Below are 18,777 nucleotides of genomic sequence, written 5' to 3' on the forward strand. Positions count from 1 at the left end.
GAACTCTTCTCGTGGGTTCTGTGATACTGTACTCTTTTGGTTTTGTATTTTCCTGATGGCTCCTCCATTCCTTTTAATTCCTTGTTCTCTTTCAAATTTAAAATGGAAGGGTTCTCCAAGGGACTCTTCATGGCTCCTTCTTGTTTCTTTCTATACTCTCATTTTAGGCAAATTCATAGGCTTTCATGTTTGGATACAGCCGGACACTATGGTTTCTTAAACTGGGGTTCTTGGGCACACATGCCCTCCCACCCTATCCAAGAGACTTGTGGATAGAATTTAGGGAGTTCATGAATTTGAATGAGAAAACAATTAACGTATTTATATTTTCATTAAATTCTAACAGAAATTTACTAATTCCCGGGCGCCTGGGTGGCTCAGTCAGTTAGGCATCTGACTCTGGATTTCGGCTTAGGTCATGATCTCAGGGTGGTGACATCCAGCCCAGTGTTGGGCACTGTGCTCAGTGGGGAGTCTGCTTGAGATTCTTTCTTCCTCTCCCTCTGTCTCCTCCACCCCCACGTGCCTGAGTGCCCTTTCTCTCTCTCTTTCTCAAATAGATAGATAAATCTTTTAAAAAACTTACTAACTCCTTCAATTATGAATGTACGCAACAAGCCACTGTAATAGCAACAGACATCTGGGACCTTGTTACCAACAGAAATCATAGGTATTTTAGTATTTTCCAACTGTTGCAAATATTTTAAAATTTTATTTTTTCCCATTATACTTCACAGTCACAGTGGCTCACTCACACCTATCAGAATGGCTAAAATCCAAAACATAAGAAATAACAAATGTTGGCGAGTATGTGGAGAAAAAGGACGCATCTTGCGCTATTGGTGAGAATGAAAACTGGTGCAGCGACTGTGGAAAACAGTCTGGAGGTTCCTCAAAATGTTAAAAGTAGCACTACCATATGATCCAGTAATCGAGCTACTGGATATTTACCCCCAAAATACAAAAACACTAATTCAAATGTTTATGGCAGTATTATTTACAATAGCCAAATTATGGAAGCAGACCAAGTGTCCATCAATAGATGAATGGATAAAGAAGATGTGGTGTATATATACAATAGAATATTATTTAGCCATAAAAAAGAATGAACTCTTGCCACTTGTAACAACATAGATGGAGCTAGAGGGTATGATGCTAAGTGAAATAAGTCAGTCAGAGAAAGACAAGTACCATATGATTCCACTCATATGTCGAATTTAAGAAACAAAACAAATGAGCAAGGGGAGAAAAGAGAGAAAGAGAGATAAGCCAAGAAACAGACCCTTAACTACTGTGAACAAACTAATGGTTACCAGAAAGAAGGTGGGTGGGGGGGGATGGATGAAATAGGTTATTTACACAACATTATATATCAATTATGTCTCAATAAAGCAAAGAAAAAAAACACACGCCAGCCAGATGTCCTATCATGACTTATAAAGGGGCTCAAGTCTTAGGTAATGCAGGAGCAACTTTCCTAAAGCCTATTGACCTACTCAGTTTCCTGAGCTCTGTCTTTAAGCTTTGGCTGCCTGCTTTATCTGACTTTACTTGTCAGATGGGCACCTAATCCTCCCAGTGGTATGATACCCTGTGGTATTGATCTTGGACCTCTAGTTTATATCCCAGATTGCTTTCTACTCTCATTCACTCTTCCATGTTGTTAACTGACTCTGGGTCTCAACTCCACAATAGCTGTTGTGGGTTCCTGGACTGCTAACAGTTTGTCCTGCATACAAGTTCTAGAGATAAACTTTTTCACCAGTGTGGAATAAAAAGAACTATTACCAGAGTGATCTTAAAGTATAGCTCTTATCATATCCTTTTCTTCCTTGGAATGCTCACAAATTCAATTTAAACTTCTCAGTGATTGCACAAAACAGAAACCTATTTGAGGTGGCTTAAGTAAGATGAAGAATTTATGATATGGATACAGGGATATTATGCAGGCCTTAAAAGTAGGGGTGTAGGAACAGATTGAGCCATAAACAAGGATTGGCAAACATTTTTCTGTAAAGGGCCAAATAGTAATTGTATTAGGTTTTGCAGGCCATATGGTTTCTGTCACTCTGCCATACATAGACAATATGAGAAGAAATGTGTTCCAATAAAACTTTATTCATAAAACACACAATTTGCCACACAGGTCATAATTTTAGGATCCCTGGACAAAAATATTATCAGGATTCTCTGAAACTCATCTCCATCACAGCAGACAAAACATGTCTGCTTTGTTGTTCCCTTCCTACTGACTAGCTTCTTCAGCTTCTCTGGTTCTCATGTTGAAACATGGCTTCTGAAAGCTCCCAGCTTCCATGTCATAAGTTAAAGTTTAAGCTCTCTCTTTCTTTCCCAGTGCTAATTCCAAATCCTTAGGGTAGGGATGTTGCCTGGCCAGGCTTGGGTCAGGTGTCCACCCCTAGACGAATTAGCTGTGGCTAACTGAGCTCTGGGTCTTGCTATTTGAACAGGGCTTTGGGGCACCACCCCTACAACCTCTTAGATCAGACCTGAGGAACAGATTTCATAAAAGAGCAAGGAGCTGGGCAGACAACCAGGGGGAGTCTCCTGCTGCATTCATTCAAACCTACATTTTCCACATTGTTCCTAGTAGTCCCCTCATACCCCTTTCTGAAGCACAACCAAGTCCTTGTTGATCTCATAAACTGTGCACATTCTCACCCCGCATTCCCCCTGTCTGCTAGCAGATATTCTACTCATCTTCAAAGTCTCTTCTAAAAAGCCACCCTTTCCTTTATATCCACACAACAACCTATTGGTACAGTGTGTCTTGTTCTGTTGCTATTTCTGTACCTGTCTTTTTGTTTTGCAGACAATAGGTGCTCTGCTGACTGAGGAAATGACTTATTCAACTTTTCATCCACTTTGGTCCCTTTCAGAGAATAGGCTCTGAGTTTCTATTTGTTGAGTTTAACCATATATTCACAGCTGAATAATTCCAAACTGAAGAAAATGTTGACTTTTAACAGTGGCAGTTACATAGGAAACACAGTATCTACTTTTAAGGAATTAATTTTATAAATATTCATTTCCACATGTATGGTAGCCAAATTAAAGTGCATATGTAGAGGGATATTAATTACAGCAAAAGTTATATTTAGTTATTGTTTATAAGAAGAAATAAAGTCCCATTAGGATCGAACCTTCTGTTAATGTACTAAATTAAAAAGGAATACTACAGAAGTGATACAAGATTATTATCTTGGAAAGGTTATAAACTTGAAATATTAAAAATTGCTCTAAAAAGCAAATGCTCCAAAATTATTACTATCATTCTGTGCAAGAAATGTACCAAAGAGCTAGAGATTTCATTATCTAATTTCTTTCTTTCTAGAACTATTAATTAACATTGTTCCCAGAACTCCCCTGCTGAAAGGCAGAAAGTAAATACAGTAACTGCAGAGAAAACTGGTTCATTTCCACCAAACTGTGAGAGGCTTGGGCTTTTGTGAAACAGAAAACACTTGCTAAATAACGATTCCTAAACTATTAGCAACTACATAAAAGCTTTGCATTCAACACCACCCTCCTGGGAAACTGCGCTTGGAAATGTGCATCGGGTCTGAAAAAGGCACAGATTTGGCTCAGTTGTAAATATTAGCTGCACAGAGGCGAAGCCATTGTGTAGCGTAGGGGTGGGGCGGGTGGGGTCCTGATGCCCAATGTTGATAGAAGGATTCTAATTTCGCTTGGAATTTATTTTTTCTACTACAATTACAGTTTTGCTAAGAAAAATAGAATATCGGTTGTGCTCTCAGCTGGCTTCTAATTTTCAGCGTCTACAGATGAAGAAGACGTCTCATTTAACTAAAAGAATCACCTTTCTGCAATCTCCAGAGCCGCTGGGAAAACAGAAGATCGCTCAGCCCCACCGCCCCCAACGCGGCCACCTCTAGAGAACCGGCCAGCTCCATCCCACCCCGCCCCACCCCACCCGCCGGCCGCAGATTAGGGCTTGCCCCGCGCGCTAGCGGCCTCAAGACCGCAGGTCTCCGGGGCTCGATCCCGTGTGTCGGCGTTTCTGCGTGGGGATGCTCCAAATCAGTAAACCACAACATAGAACCCAAGCCTGGACTCTGAACCAAACCCTCTTGCCTAGTTTTCTTTTTCTCGGTCTCGCAGGGATCCTCGCTACCCCTTGTCACAGCGTCTCCCCAGCCTCTCCCCTCCAACCACCTGCGCGTGTAAGCTATTGTCACGCAGTAAGGAGGGGCTGGAAAGAGCTCAGTCCACTAAGCACTTCATGCAGACAACGAAACTACAATTCCCATCACGCCCCGCAGCCTGTTCCCTCCTCCTCCTCCCCTCCCCCCTCCTCCCTCGGCCAGAGGCCGGGAGGCTCTGGGCTTTTATCTGCGGACGGGCGGGAGGGAGTCAGGTCCCCGCGATCTTCCCCGACCCGTGCGCTCGGCGGCGGCGGCGGCGGCGGCGGCGGCGGCGGCGGCGGCGGCTCTTAGCCGAGTTTTGCCTCCGCGTCCCCGCCAGCCCCGAGCCCGCGGGGGCAGACGGTCCGTCCCGGCGTGCGAGAGGATGGTGATCCGCGTGTTCATCGCCTCCTCCTCGGGTTTCGTGGCGGTGAGTACTGCGGGGACTGGCAGCGGGCCGGGGTCGGGTCTCCGGGGGTCGCGGGCGCCAGGCGCGGGTCCTGTGGGAGGCGCGCCCCGCTCGCCCCTGCGCGTCTCGGTGCGCAGCGCGTCCGGACGCGGGAGCCCGCGCGGGGCAGGTGATCCATCACACTTGCACAACAATGAAAAGGGCGGGGAGCAAAGGTGGGTGGGGGACCCCAGCTCACCCACAGGCCCACTCTGCGCGGTCTGAGAGGGAGACAGCGCTGCGGGAAAATGGAGTCTGCGGGAAGCCCCCAGCTCCAGTAGTGTGGCTCGGGAATTTGGAGAGGGGTAGTCTGAGAGCTTCGGGGGGTCCCGCTTCCCTTGGTGTTAGTTCTTCCCGATTTGGGACATTCAGCTTGCTTATATTTTGTATAACCAGCTTTTATCTAGGCTGCTTAGCTACCTAGCTCCTGAATGAAACAAGTTTAAGTAGTAATTGCTCTCCACCCTCCCTTCCTCGCCACCCAGTACATTTCTTTAGTTTTATACATGCGCAAAGAGAACTGTAAACTAGGTTTGTCCTGTCGTGCCAGGATGTTCTTGTTTGTTTTGTCTTTTTTTTTTTTCCCCTGCCTTGGATGCTATGAACATTTTTACATCTTTATGTAAATGTGTGTGTTTGGTTTCTTTACCCTTGTAGTGCCATGGTCAATTTCATCTTGAGGATGTATAAATTGTGGTCTCTCTAATTATCTTAAGCTGTTTTGTTTGGTCGATATTCTTGATGTTTTTGGGGGGGGAGAAAAATTAAATAGCTAGGTGTCAGACTGTAAGGAAAAATTCAGTAGTATACTTGATAGCCCACTGGGTAAGTCATGTTTTACATGATTATTAAGACTTGGTTTCCTTAGGAAGAAGCTATAGATTTAAGAGGTTCTTTGGTGAGATATATAATCAAATACATCAAAAATGCAGTATGGGTTGCTTAAATTTGATCTGGTCAGTTGCCTGCCCAGCAACAACCAGATTGTCCCAAAATTTGTTTCTGAAGCAGGTGGGGTGGAGGATGGAATAAAATACTGTTTGTAAATCCTTATAAACCATGGAGACTCTTTATTTAAAAAGAAATCAACACTGTAGTACAAAAAAGACCCCTTTTTCATTAGGAACAATAGATGGGAAACTCCACCTTATCTTTATATGTAGGCATGTGGTGGTCCCCATACTCCTGGTAATTTTGGTTATTTCTAGTTATTTGTGGTTGCTTAGTCATACCTGTCTTTTACAAATTTCTCTACTGAACTACAGTGTCAGGAAACTCATTGTTTTGTCGATAGATTTTTTTCAAATGCACACCTTCATAAGAATGCTACAAAGCTTTTCTTTTCACCACAACTTGTATGCTTCAGTAATTGTTACAGTAGCATTTTATTGATTATGGAAGGGCTGATCTGTAGTATTAAGCCTAGGTTATGTTGGAAGAGTCAAAGTCAAATTACTTGGCTTATCCTGTCAGCAGGTTAATATACCAAGATAGTTCTGGAATTGTGTACCTCTATTTCCTCAAGTCCATTAACAAGTAACAAGTATTTCTTGTCTGCGTATGTCCTTTTTTAATTTTTAAATACACTGTTACGCGTTTTGCACATGAAGCTAGACTTAAGAGACCTAAGTTTTAATTCAGGCTCTGGCTAGTAGTGTAAGCTTGGATAAAGGTGCTCCATCTCTGCCTGAGTTTCTCTTCTGTAGGTTGTGATGTATAGGTTGTAGGATGTGTAGGTCCTGAAGGATTGTGATGTATAACTCAGAATTACATTCTAGCTTTAACCTGTTCTGATTTCATCAGTTGGGTGAATGTGGATAAATCCTTGTAACAGCGTTTTTTTACTTTAAATTTATACATATTGGCCTCAAAGAGAGTTTATTCTTGTCCTGTCGTGTTTTACTGTGATGTTTCAGGTTCCCTCACTGCCCTGCTTGGTAATATGTGTTCTGACATGGTTTGATTTGAGCTGGAAGACATAATTTGTTATCACATATGTACAGCCCATAAACAGTAATTGTCTATTTTAATGGACCTAACTTTTTTAGGTCTCAGACAATCCTCAGTAAGTCTAATTATAATATTCTCTCTTAAAACACAGTTTTTCTGTAATAATGTAATGTTGATACTTTTGGTGATGATAAGTATATGCTTATATGCAAGAATAATGATTTCTAAGAGATAATGAAGTTGTTTAGGTTAACTGTTGGCCTGGGGAGTTTAATGGGGCTTATGGCATTAAACTATATTAAGCTTTGATGGCATAGCCATAATGTTTTCCCTCCAGCAGTGTTGTGTTGACCATTGGCACTGTTTTTTTATCTGGTGACCGACTGTGACTAGTAAGTGCATGGGAGAACAAATAATTTGATTTCCAAATCGGTTTGGTTCTAGCTGGATTTTTTTAACCCACAAGGAAGTATGTAACTAGAAATTGACTTTGCTAAGTCAGTCCCCAGTATTTCCAAAAAGGTGTTCTGCCCCAGTCAGCAGTAGATTTAAACAATCTAGAGAAAATCCTCATGTCTTGTCTGACTTCCCTGAATTCTCCAGCTTTAACACATAACAGTGATATTTGGGATAATTAACACCAAGGGATGGATGGTTGCCGTTTTATCCACCCCAGCTCCAGGTAAGATCTGCTTTTACTAGGAAATAAAAGACATGCCACATTATTATGCTATGGATACCTAAAAAGCAGATTTCTTATGCAGCTGATAATGTTGCTCTCATTCATATTGTAGTGAAGGATGTTTATTTCAGTCCTTAGAAAATAGTATATTCCAAAGGTGCCATTTTAAAATTTAATTCATTCTGGTTGTATACCCGGAAGGGGGTGTCCTGGTAACTTTATCCAGGAAGTATATTAATATGACTTTTAAATTTAAAAACATTGAAATCCATCAGTTATTTCATTCACTCATTATTTTATTCATTCAACAAGTATTTTCTAAGGGTCTGCAGCTTGCCCAACTCTGTCCTTGTTCTTGTGGGGAACTGGAGAAGAATAGAGGATGTGGTCTCTGCCCTCAAGAAATTTAGGTAGGGACCCGGTGGGGAGATAAGATAGGAAAGCTAAAACCATCAGTAATAAAGTGCAGGCCAAGGACACTTGCCTCTTTCAGAACACATTATCAGAGATAGAAATAATATAGGGGCAGAGGGATACATTGCAGGATGTCAGATAAGGAGGAAATGTGCCAGAAATCATAAAATATGCATGTGGGAGCCTTAGGCAGATGGCAGGGAGAGGAATTGAGTTAGATTTGGAGCCCGGGAGAGAGTGCAGGGCCCACCTTGTTGAGGCTGGAAAGGGAGGAGTTTTGGGTAGAAGAGGGCAGGCAGCGGATGTCCCTGTGGATCTCATTTGAGGACAGGGTAGACGTTCAGTTCCCGCAAGAAGCCCATGATAACAAGCTCTGTAGTGCTCCGCCTCTCAGAGATGTCTTCAGTATCTACGGCTCGCATGCTGTCTGGAGCCTTTTGTCCCCAGGGAACAAGGGACTCTGTGGCAGGGAGGGACCCCTGGTATGTGATTTTAGAAAGCTCTTTACCCCTGTGCTTGCTTTGACTAAAATGTCTCAAAAAAAGAAATACAATCTTTCACTCTTTGTTAAAGTTTCTGGGCTCAGTTGAGCTGGAGGAAAACCTAAAGCGGTTTTCTTGCAACGTCCAACCACCTAAAAATCACAGAGAAGGAAATTTGGGCACAGAGATTAAGTGGCTTACTCTGAGGTCATTTATGTCAGACACTGCAGAACTAAGGAAGGGTTAAATGGACACCAGGTCTCCTGACTCTTCCTGAAGGTATTCATTCCTGTGTTCATTCAGCAGTGCATTCATTCATGCATTGATTGGCTCTGGCATTCATCAATCATTGAAAACCTACTAAGTACCAGGCTCTCTGTTAGGTGCTTTTAGGTGCTACTAGGTGCTAGGTGTATGTGAGGGCCAGGAGAAAGACTTAAACGCCGGCCTTATGGCACAAATCAGGGCTAACTCTCTGCAGCTCAAAGACTTGGGATACAAACCATTTAAGCAAGGGAGCATGAAGGGCTGATGTGAACTTGGGCAGTGTTAGTGTGAGCATGGTGAAATGGATGGTATGTCCTTGGATATTGGAGAGGGGCCATCACTGGGAGGAAAAGATACAAAGAAACTGGAAGCCAAGTTGATAAACATAGAGCTTTGCCCATGGCCGCTGCTATATTTTCTAGGGGGGATGAGAGTAGCCAGCAGAACTCATAGAGACTATACTCAGAGTTGTCTGGATCTTTGCAGCTGTAGAAGGCATACCCTACGGGTTTGCATGGCATAACTATTTTAAAACATGTAATAACCAGTGAAGCTGTTGCATCTCCACAGAATGTATTCAGTGAAGCTTCACTGTGTGAGGAGGCCCCAGCAAGGAGTTCCAAGGCAGTTCAAGTCAGGATATGACCATGTAGAACAGATTAAGACTGGGCAGTAATTCCTAAGTGATTCTAATACCAGAAGAAGCTAGTGAGGGTAAGTCTGGGTCATCAGCCTTTCTTTCTTTCTTTCTTTCTTTCTTTCTTTCTTTCTTTCTTTCTTTCTTTCTTTCTTTCTCTTTCTTTCTTTCTTTCTTTCTTTCTTTCTTTCTTTCTTTCTTTCTTTTTCTTTCTTTTTCTTTCTTTCTTTCTTTCTTTCTGATTTTGTTTATTTGAGAGAGAGTGCACAGGCATGTGCAGGAGCCAGCAAGCATGAACAGGGGGAGGGGCAGAGGGAAAGAGAGTGGGACAAGCAGACTTCCTACTGAGCACAGAGCCTGATGTGGGGGCTCCATCCCAGGATGCTGAGATCATGACCTGAGCCAACGCTTAACTGAGCTACTCAGGCATGCCTCATTAGCCTCTTTAACTCATTGGATCTTCAGAGTCACAGGGCAAGGTGGTTATTTAGTCCCATTTTTACAGATGAAGAAGCTGAAGTTAACTGCCCTGATGAGATCAGACATAGTAGATGGTGGGATCCTGAGTCAAACTCTAGCTGGCAGTTTCCAGAGCAGTTCTTCTCTGTGGGCACCGTGGCACCCTGAGGGAATGGGAGTACCAGGGATGCTTGACATCCTATAGTGTGCCAGACAGTCCCCCCTAAGAACTGCCCTTGCAAAAATGCCAGAGGTACTCTTGATGAGAAATGGTGCCGAAGAGCATTGGCAAATGAGGGTGTGGAGTGAGCTTAGGGAGGTGGGAGCATATAAGAAATGACCAGGAGAAGCAAGAGTAAGTTGGGGGTGCAAGCACAAGGATGTGATTGTAAGGGAAGGCAAGTTCATTTAATTTCCTAAGGGCTGCCATTAACAAAGTACCAAAATCGGGGGCTTTAAACAACAGGAATTTGTCTCACAGTTCTGGAAGCTAGCTCAAGGTCTTGGCAGGATTGCCTTCTTCTTAGGGCTGTGAGGGAGACTGTGTTCCATGACTCTCTCCTAGCTTCTGATGGTTTGCTGACAATCTTTGACATTCCTTGGCATGTGGATAGATGATTTTGATATCTGCCTTCATGTTCACATGCCGTTCTCCTTGGGTGTGTGTCTGTCACAGTGTCCAGATTTCTCCTTTTTATAGGGACACAGTCCTATTGAATAGAGCCTACCCTAATGACTTCATCTTAATTGATCATCTGCAAAGATCCTATTTCCAAATAAAGTCACATTCATAGGTACTGGGGGTTAGGATTTCAACATCTTGGGGGAGCACAATTCAACTCATAACAACATGGACTATGAGGGTTGAAATAGAAACACTAATTAATGGAATTTCCCCCTTTAATTGGAAAGACTGTAGGCACATTTCTTGAATCTTAAAGTTAGCAACTGGATATGGAATTGTATGGAATTTAGTTAATGTATAAGTTCTCTTGCTAGGAAGGGAGATTTAGCAATATCCCAACTGAAGATCTGACCTCAGTTTTTCTAGTTCATTTTACTATTTCCCAAATTTGATATTTTCCTATTCTACAATAATATTTTATCAAGAGCATGGATTCTTACAAAATTAGGGGCTTTTTATCCATTTGTATTGGGATACTTTTAATAAATATTTCTATTTATTTGAGAAAATGAAATTTTGAAAAGTATTTATAATATAATGTGGTTTCCATATTGCAGGAATTTAAGACTATTTGAATCTCATTTTTTTTTCTGTGTTTTTCAATTTTTTGGTCAAAACAGAAAAGGAAAACAAGTATAGTGAAAAAAACAAAACAAAACACAGTTTAGTAAGAAGCAATATGATACCCGGGCACCTGGGTGGCTCAGATGGTTAAGTGTCTGCCTTCGGCTCAGGTCATGATTCTGGGGTCCTGGGATCGAGCCCCGCATCTGACTCCCTGCTCCTTGGGGAGCCTGCTTCTCGCTCTGCCTCTCTCTCTCTCTGTCTGTCATGAATAAATAAAATCTTAAAAAAAAAAAAAGCAGTATGTTACCAAGTAATATTTCTTCTTTAGATTTTTTTCATGATTTATTTATTTAAGATTTTATTTATTTGAGAGAGAGAGAGAGATTGTGTGGGAGCTCGAGTGGGGGGAGGGGCAGAGGGAGAGGGAGAAGCAGAGTCCCTGCTGAGCAGGGAGCCCAATGTGGGGCTCATCCCAAAACCCCGAGATCATGACCTGAGCCAAAGGCAGAGACTTAACTGACTGAGCTCTAAACTCTGACCTCAAACAGAGACCCTTTCAGGTTTCAACAAATTTTCAGTAGGGACTGCTTTAATGGGTGCTACGGTAGCTGCAGAGTTAGCTAGCAATAGAAGTTATTCTGATTCAAATTACATTCCTATATAGATTATTTTTCTGTGATTAGCTTTTGTTATACTGTCTATTCAGTATGTGAAAAAAGACCTTAGCTTTCCAAATTAGAAATTTAGTGAAAACAACTTTTTTTTCCCCTATGAAATGGCAAATGCTTATTAATATTTGATGGAAAATATCCACTTCTGATTATATATAATTGTTTTTTGGGGGGTCCTTTTTCTAGTTGTTTTTTAATACATGTCATCAAGGGGCACCTGAGTGGTTCAGTGGTTAAGTGTGGGACTCTTGATTTCTGCTCAGGTCATGAACTCAGGGCCCTGAGATCCAGCCCTGCATTCAGCATGGAGTCTGCTTGAAATTCTCTCACTCTCTCTCAAATAAATAAAATCTTAAAAAAAAAAAAAAAAGAAAACATGTTGTTGAGCCTTTCTTTTGAGTGATTGTTGAGCCCAGTAGTGATCAGTATTGCCTGGAATGGGGGTGATTGCGGGGCCAGGAGAGGTGGGGTTTGGAGACCAGAAGCCAACAAGCAGCCGCAACCCAGCAATGTAGTTTGAGGCTGTGCAGCCTCCCTTCTGTCTGTCCTCTTTTAAAAATAGGCTTATCTGAGTTTATCTCCCAGCACTAACTACTCAGGAACTGAACAATGGTAACTAAAAGTGTTATTTCTTTTATGTTTGATTGTTTTTTTCTGAACTCTAAAAAAGAAATCAACCTAGGAAAAGCACCTTCATGACGGCTTTGCTGTAGGACTGAAAGTTGAACTAGATGCTGGCGGGTAGGGGGCCCCCTACCAACAAACCCAGGTACTTTTCGGCTGGTGCAGCCCCTGGAGACTAGAACAATGTGGTTGGTCCCCTGATCTGGTTCCCTCTGTTACCATTGACAGCTTATTCATTCCTGAAGGGGCCGAACTCTTTTGGGCTGGCTCAGTCCCTGGAAAAACCCCAAAGGGGGTTTCCTGGAACTGACCCCTGAAAGTGGAAGGGCAGGGCATGGTATACATCAGGGCGTGTCTGCCTCGTTGTGGGACCTCTGTGGGCTCTCTGCCAACATTGCTTCAGAGCTCCTGAAGCCGGAAATGGAATGTTGGCTATGACTGACAGCAAAGGGTTTTAGGTACTTCAGGATGTGTTTTCCATTACCTACCAGTGATGGCTCGGATCTGGAATTGGCTTTTTGTCAGCGTGGGCCTAGTGGATCTGGGAGTAGAGGGCTGAGAAGAAGAGAGACCCAATTAAGTGACTTGCTTGACAGGTCAGTCAGTGGTATTTGGTAATTGCAAGTATAGTTAAAGTCAGCAGCTATTACTACATACCAGTCCTATATTGAAAACAAAGCGCAACAGAAAACCCAAAGCAACACAACCAGCATAGCTTTTGAGTTAGTTTGTTTGCCTTGTAGTGTTACACAAGGAGTGGGAGTATGGTCTTCTTCATTCGTGACATTCCCATGTGATTTGAAGCTTACTAGTTCTCTGCTTTAGTAATTATAGTAATTAGGATAGTTCTTTGAATGGGAATTGGCCACTTCCATAAGCCTGGGTCGCCTATTGACAGGAGTTTCGGGTTGCATTGACATTTTATGATAAACTACTTACTAGCCTAAAGTAAGTGTTTGGGTTGAACATTTGCTGATTTTATTTAATTCTGGAGTTAGCTTATATTCAAGCCAAGCACCTACTTCGGCCCCATCACGGATTATCTATCATTGGAAGGCAGTGTAGTCTCATGGTTAAGACAGGGGCTGTCGTAATCCTAGCTCTGCCATTGGTGAAGGACATGGCCTTAGGCAAGTAACCTCAGACTCTTCATTTGTAAAAATGAGATAGGAACAGTACCTTCTGTATATGACTGCTTTGAGCGCTGAATGAGTAAGTCTTCCATAGGACATAGTTAGCAGAGTGCTAGGTACATAGTAAGTACTCAGTGCATATTATCTATTATCTCTGTTCTGTTCTCATCAACAGCAGCATAGTAGTAATAGCAGTAATAAAACAATTAAAAAATTATAACCTTGGATCATGTAAGATCTTTAATCATCAAAAAAATTATAGTACATACTACTTACTAAGCCAAGGATGCATGCTGGTATAATTTTAGTTTTTAGTAAATTTAAGTATAAAGAGTTTTGTGTTTTTTTTTTTTACTGAAATTTGAAGTTTGAATTGAATAATTAGTAAGAACATTACAATTTGAGGTCATTCCCCCAAACAAATCACTTAATTAGAGTTCTGTAATTTTTGAACATTTTATAGGTACACAGCATGCCGTGCATGAGGCACTAAACCATATTTATTTATTACCTACAGAGTGCTGACTACTATGCAATTGGTCACTATTCTTTGCTGTACCTAGTACATGAATTTAGAGTCCTGGTTTGATTTAAGGCTTCCTATACTTAGCAAGTAGATTTCATCCTAAATGACAGGTTTGACTGATGGATGGTGAAGCTGGGAGAGGGGTTTTGGAGCTTTGTCTGGGATCAGCTGGGAAACAAACAGTGTGACTGACTGTTGATGTCTGATCTGGCACCAGAGGAGGGAGGACCAGGGTTTATGCCATGTATTTGCCAGCCCTGTCTCAGACTCTTTGAGATTTGCATAACTGAATGTAGAGTATTTTGAGTCTGGGAGTAAAAGGGAAAAGAAATATGAGACACCAAGTTGAACTGATGGATGGACCATGTCCTCTAGAAACATCTCACCCCAAATCTAGGGGGAGGGTGGTAGAGAAGGGCCAGGATCTCTGTGTTTAATGCAGGTGAGTGAAGAAAGTGATTATCATGACTGTGAAACTGAACACTGAATTTGGATGCTTGTGAAACATTTGTGGGGAGCTTTCCTAGGTGGCAGATGGGTAGGTGAATGTTGGTAAAGGAGGATGGGGACTTTGTGGAAGAGGTTGGTAGAAACAGAAGGGGAGAAAGACACTGGAGTTAGGGGGACTCTGGGATATGCCTGTCTACCTTGCTGAGCCTTAGAGCCCTGGTGGGTCAGGTGAACAGTTAGTGTTTACCTGTGCCCAGAATGTGGTAGGATTTTTCCTACAGGTTACTTAATCCTTATAATGCCTGTACAAACTGTGTTTATTATATCCATTTTTCAGATGAGAATATTGAGGTACAGGGTGATTAAGTTAACATGCCTAGGATCATTCAATTCAATGAATCCAGATTTGAACTCCTCCCTGTCTTAAGATTTTGTGTCCAGTACTTTTATCCCACATTATTCATGAGAAAAGCCCCTGCTTAGAGGCCAGTGAAAATCTGGGTCTTGCAGACCCAGAAACAGGTTAGGATAACAGTGTGTGAGCTCAAGTTAAAGAGAGGGGAAGGGGCAGGGCTTCTAAAGAGCAGTTCCAGGGGTCCCCACTCAGCTGTTGAGCAGGTAATTTTAGCCACAGTGTCCTTGGCATGTGAAAGCAATGACTTTGCTCCTGCAGAGACTGATAAAAGATATAAGGAATATGGATTGAAATGGAAAGCTAATATTTCATAAAAATTATAATAATAATGAGAACAACACCTATCATTCGCACCATGTGCGGGAAGTTTACTCAAGGCTTTATGTTTGTTGTTTGTATTCCTCAGAGGAACTTGGCATGCCATTCATATTCATTCTCACCCCCCTTCACTCTCTCTAGCAGAATAGGAAACTGAAACTCAGAAATTTCAAATAACTTGCCTTGTCATAGAATCCAGAAGGTACAGGCACTAGATCTGTGTCATCGATTTTCCTAATGACCAAGTCCCAGAAGGAGTCAGAGGTTAAAGAGAAATTGGAATAGACGGTCTTTGAAGACACTGTTGAATGTTTTGTTGGATGTCCTGAAACCAAATGTATGATATTTTTTTTTAAGAATTTATTTATTTATTTAATTGACAGAGAGAGAGAGAGAGACAGCGAGAGAAGGAACACAAGCAGGGGGAGTGGGAGAGGGAGAAGCAGGCTTCCCACCAATCAAGGAGCCCAATGCGGGGCTCGATCCCAGGACCCTGGAATCATGACCTGAGCCGAAGGCAGTTGCTTAACTAACTGAGCCACCCAGGCGCCCCCCAAACGTATGATTTACCTCAAATGCAATTCTCTTGCTTTGTGTGATAGAGTAGAACTGATTTGATGTGTTGAGCTGGAAGGAGCAGGATGGAATGGGAAAGTCATAAGGTAATACGGGAGAAGGAAAGGTTGGCCAGGATGAGGTCCAGGGCAGAGATATTTAATGTCTTGGGATCTTTTGGGCAACATGAGATCTACTGGGACAAATGGTGGTGGTGGAAGTATGTACTCTCATTCTTTCCATCTGGGATCCTCTGTTCTTGGGAGACATTTTCTCCATGGGCTCTTCATTCCCTGTTTTCTACGCTGTAAATAGTGTGTCCTTTTGGATGGAAAGAGTTTATCAGTGTATTGCAGCCTACTGTGGGAGTTCAGTGCAAGAGTGGGTAGAACGTGGGAGGCCAGGGGCAGGGCTGTTATTGGTGGTTGTAGGGGAGGGAAGGAGGGCCTGTGGGGGTGGAGACTTACACTGTGTGTAGAGGGAAAGATGCAGTCAACATGCACAGGAAGGCAGGAGGGCCCGCCGGAGCAGGAGGACATTCGTACACCTCATCTGCCCCGTTTAATGATAGTAATTTTTGTGCTGTCCTTATTGTCAGCCATCTCTCCCTCTAAGATCGGAGTCTTTACATGTAATTTACAGAGGGAACCTCCTAAGTATGGTTGGTAGAAGAGATTTGTGTGATACAAACAAGACGATAAGTAGAAAAAGGTGAACTTCAGGAGTAGAGGGACCTGGGTTCAAGTTATGGCTCTGGTGTCCTCAGTGGCAAGGTGGCATAGCAAGTCTTTTAACTTCTCTGGATCTCAGTATCCCCATTTGTAAAGTTGTTGGAACTTAATGACAAGGCAGCCATTAATAATCTAATGAATTTCATTTACATTTAAGTCTATAATAATTCTCTGGTCTTTGTGAATTTTCAACTCTAAATAAGCTATTCAGATTTAATTAAGGAAAAAAAAATATTGTTCTAGTGAGAGAATAGGTCCTGAGTGAGATGGAACACGTCTGTAGGAAGACCTGAAGCTGACATTGTTTATTAGGGTCAGTGTAGGCTAGAGGTCATAGTCTAGTTGTAGAGGCTAGAACCCCTTTTGAGTTAACACAGTGTTTTAAAATGTTTTTGAGCAAAGATTTTAAATCTTTGTGTGGGAGATGTCTTTCTCACAAACATACGATCTAGAATTCCTACTCTTCTTGAGACATCTGAAGATCTCTTTGACCCCAATGCCTTACTCCATCTTGGCATGGATGCATCAGAATTGATTAGTGGTGACCCCTTCATTCGGGGCATGTGCCCTTGGGGGCCCCTACACCCCCTGCCATTCCCGCTGTCTTCCCAACTCTGAGCCACTTGTTACTGAGCTTGTGCTGTTCTTTTTCCTATAGTACGAAGTATTTCTTGACATGTATGTTTATCAAAAGTGGGAAACCACAAGATTGTATTAAGAGGGTTCTATATGTTTCATGAAGAATGGAAGCCAGTGAAAGTTTTTTTGTGGAAAGATGGAAATAATAGTCCTAAATGGTTATTCGGTGCTTGTTGGCTTCATTCCTTTATGTTAACTACCTGACTCCTATGGGCATTTGAGTGACGGTGGAAACTAATTATTATGGGAAGTGTAAAGTGTCTATTTCCTGTCTGCTTGGTGCTGGCCTCTCAGTCGCTCTAATCTCTGAACTGCTGCTTGAAGTCATTATACTCTAGGTCAGAACTTCCTGGAAAAGCTTAAAAATGAACCTGATCATACCCTAAGCCAGGTTGTATCACCAGCATCACCGTTGTCATTTTGGTGTGGGAATTCTTTATTGTGGGGTTGTCCTGTGCATTGCAGACACTGAGCACCATGCCTGGTCTCTACTCACTGGGTGCTAGTAGTACCCCCTGCCCACAGTTGTGACAATGAAAAATGTCTCCAGAGACTCCCAAATGTCTCCTAGGGGGCAAAATCGCACCTGGTAGGGAACCCCTGCTCCAATCTATAGTAGCAGAGAGGAAATGCTCACAAAGATTGCTTTAAAAACTGAAGAGATCATTGGATTCATCTTTCTCTTCTGATGAGGCATGAGCTGTTAAATTACTAGTTCAAGTCTACACTGCTTGCCCTGGTATTTCTAGGACAGTGCATTGTGGATCTAGATTATCGCATTGGGAGTTGGGAGACTGAGTCTGGTTCTGGTGATGACATTTTTTTTTCTTTTTTGTTAACTCTGTGCCCAACATGGGGTTTGAACTCACACCCCCAAGATCAAGAATCACATGTTCTACCGACTGAGCCAGCCAGGTGCCCTTCCCCCCCCCCCCACCTTTTTTGCTGCCATTTAATCAGCTTTCTGTTTTTAGACAAGAAACTTAGCTTCTCTGGGCTTCAGGTTTCTCATCAGGCTGTTATTGTTGTTTTTAAGTGAGATATAATTCACATACCATAAAATTCATCCTTTTCAATTATACCTTTCAGTGGGTTTTAGTATATTCCCTGTGTTATTACCACTGTCTAATTCCAGAACCTTTCCTCACCCCAAAAAGCTTATGTGCATTAGCAGTCACCCTCCATTCCCTCCTGCCCCCAGCCCCTGGCAACCACTGATCTCCTTTCTGTCTCTATGGATTTGCCTATTCTGGACTCTTCACATAAATGGAATCCCACAATATGTCACCTTTTGTGTCTGGCTTCTTTTATTTAGCATAATGTTTTCAAAGTCCATGTATGTCATAGTATGTATCAGTACTTCATTTCTTTTTATGGCTGAATAATATTCCATCGCATCAATATACCACATTTTGTTTATTCATTCATCAGTTGATGGACATTTGTATTGTTCCCACCTTGGGTCTTTTATGAATAATGCTGCTGTGAACATTTGTGTGATTATATGTTTTCAGTTCCCTGGGATATAGACCCAGGAGAAGAATTGGTGGCTCATATGGTAATTCTGTCGTTAACTTTGTGAGGAATTGCCAAGCTGTCTTCCTAAGTGGCTGTTCCATTTCATATTCCTGTTAGCAAGGTAGGGGGGTTCCAGTTTCTCTGCGTCCCCACCAAACTTGTTATTGTCTGTCTTTTTGCTTACAGTCATGTTCGTGGGTGTGTAGTGGTATCTCCATGGGGTTTTGACTTGCATCTCTCTAACAACGAATAATGTTGATGCTTTTTAAGAACCGGTTTAGATCCTTCTTTTGAAGAGCTCTTCTAGCTTTGAGTTTTGAAGTTTTTCTTCTATTCTACATATGAACCAATATGAGTAACACAGAATTGAGTCTTTAGGGCTATCTGTTTTGGAAATTGATTGGATTAATCCGTTCTCCTATATTTATGAGTACCTTTTA

At 42.2% G+C, this 18,777-nt stretch overlaps 1 protein-coding gene across 1 annotated transcript in view; it reads left to right on the top strand.

The window, feature by feature from the left end:
- Positions 1–809: 809 nt before the first annotated feature.
- Positions 810–18,777, top strand: part of SH3BGRL2 (SH3 domain binding glutamate rich protein like 2) — a 62,151-nt gene continuing 44,183 nt past the window's right edge. The window contains exons 1-3 of the mRNA XM_073893525.1: positions 810–842; positions 4,144–4,205; positions 4,305–4,596. Of these exons, the coding sequence (XP_073749626.1) occupies positions 810–842; positions 4,144–4,205; positions 4,305–4,596 (387 nt within the window). The remainder of the gene's footprint in view (positions 843–4,143; positions 4,206–4,304; positions 4,597–18,777) is intronic.

Source organism: Callorhinus ursinus, unplaced genomic scaffold, assembly GCF_003265705.2.
Source record: "Callorhinus ursinus isolate GAN/ISIS: 27379988/994484 unplaced genomic scaffold, GSC_fseal_2.0 scaffold6, whole genome shotgun sequence".
In the NCBI taxonomy this organism is placed as follows: Eukaryota; Metazoa; Chordata; class Mammalia; order Carnivora; family Otariidae; genus Callorhinus; species Callorhinus ursinus.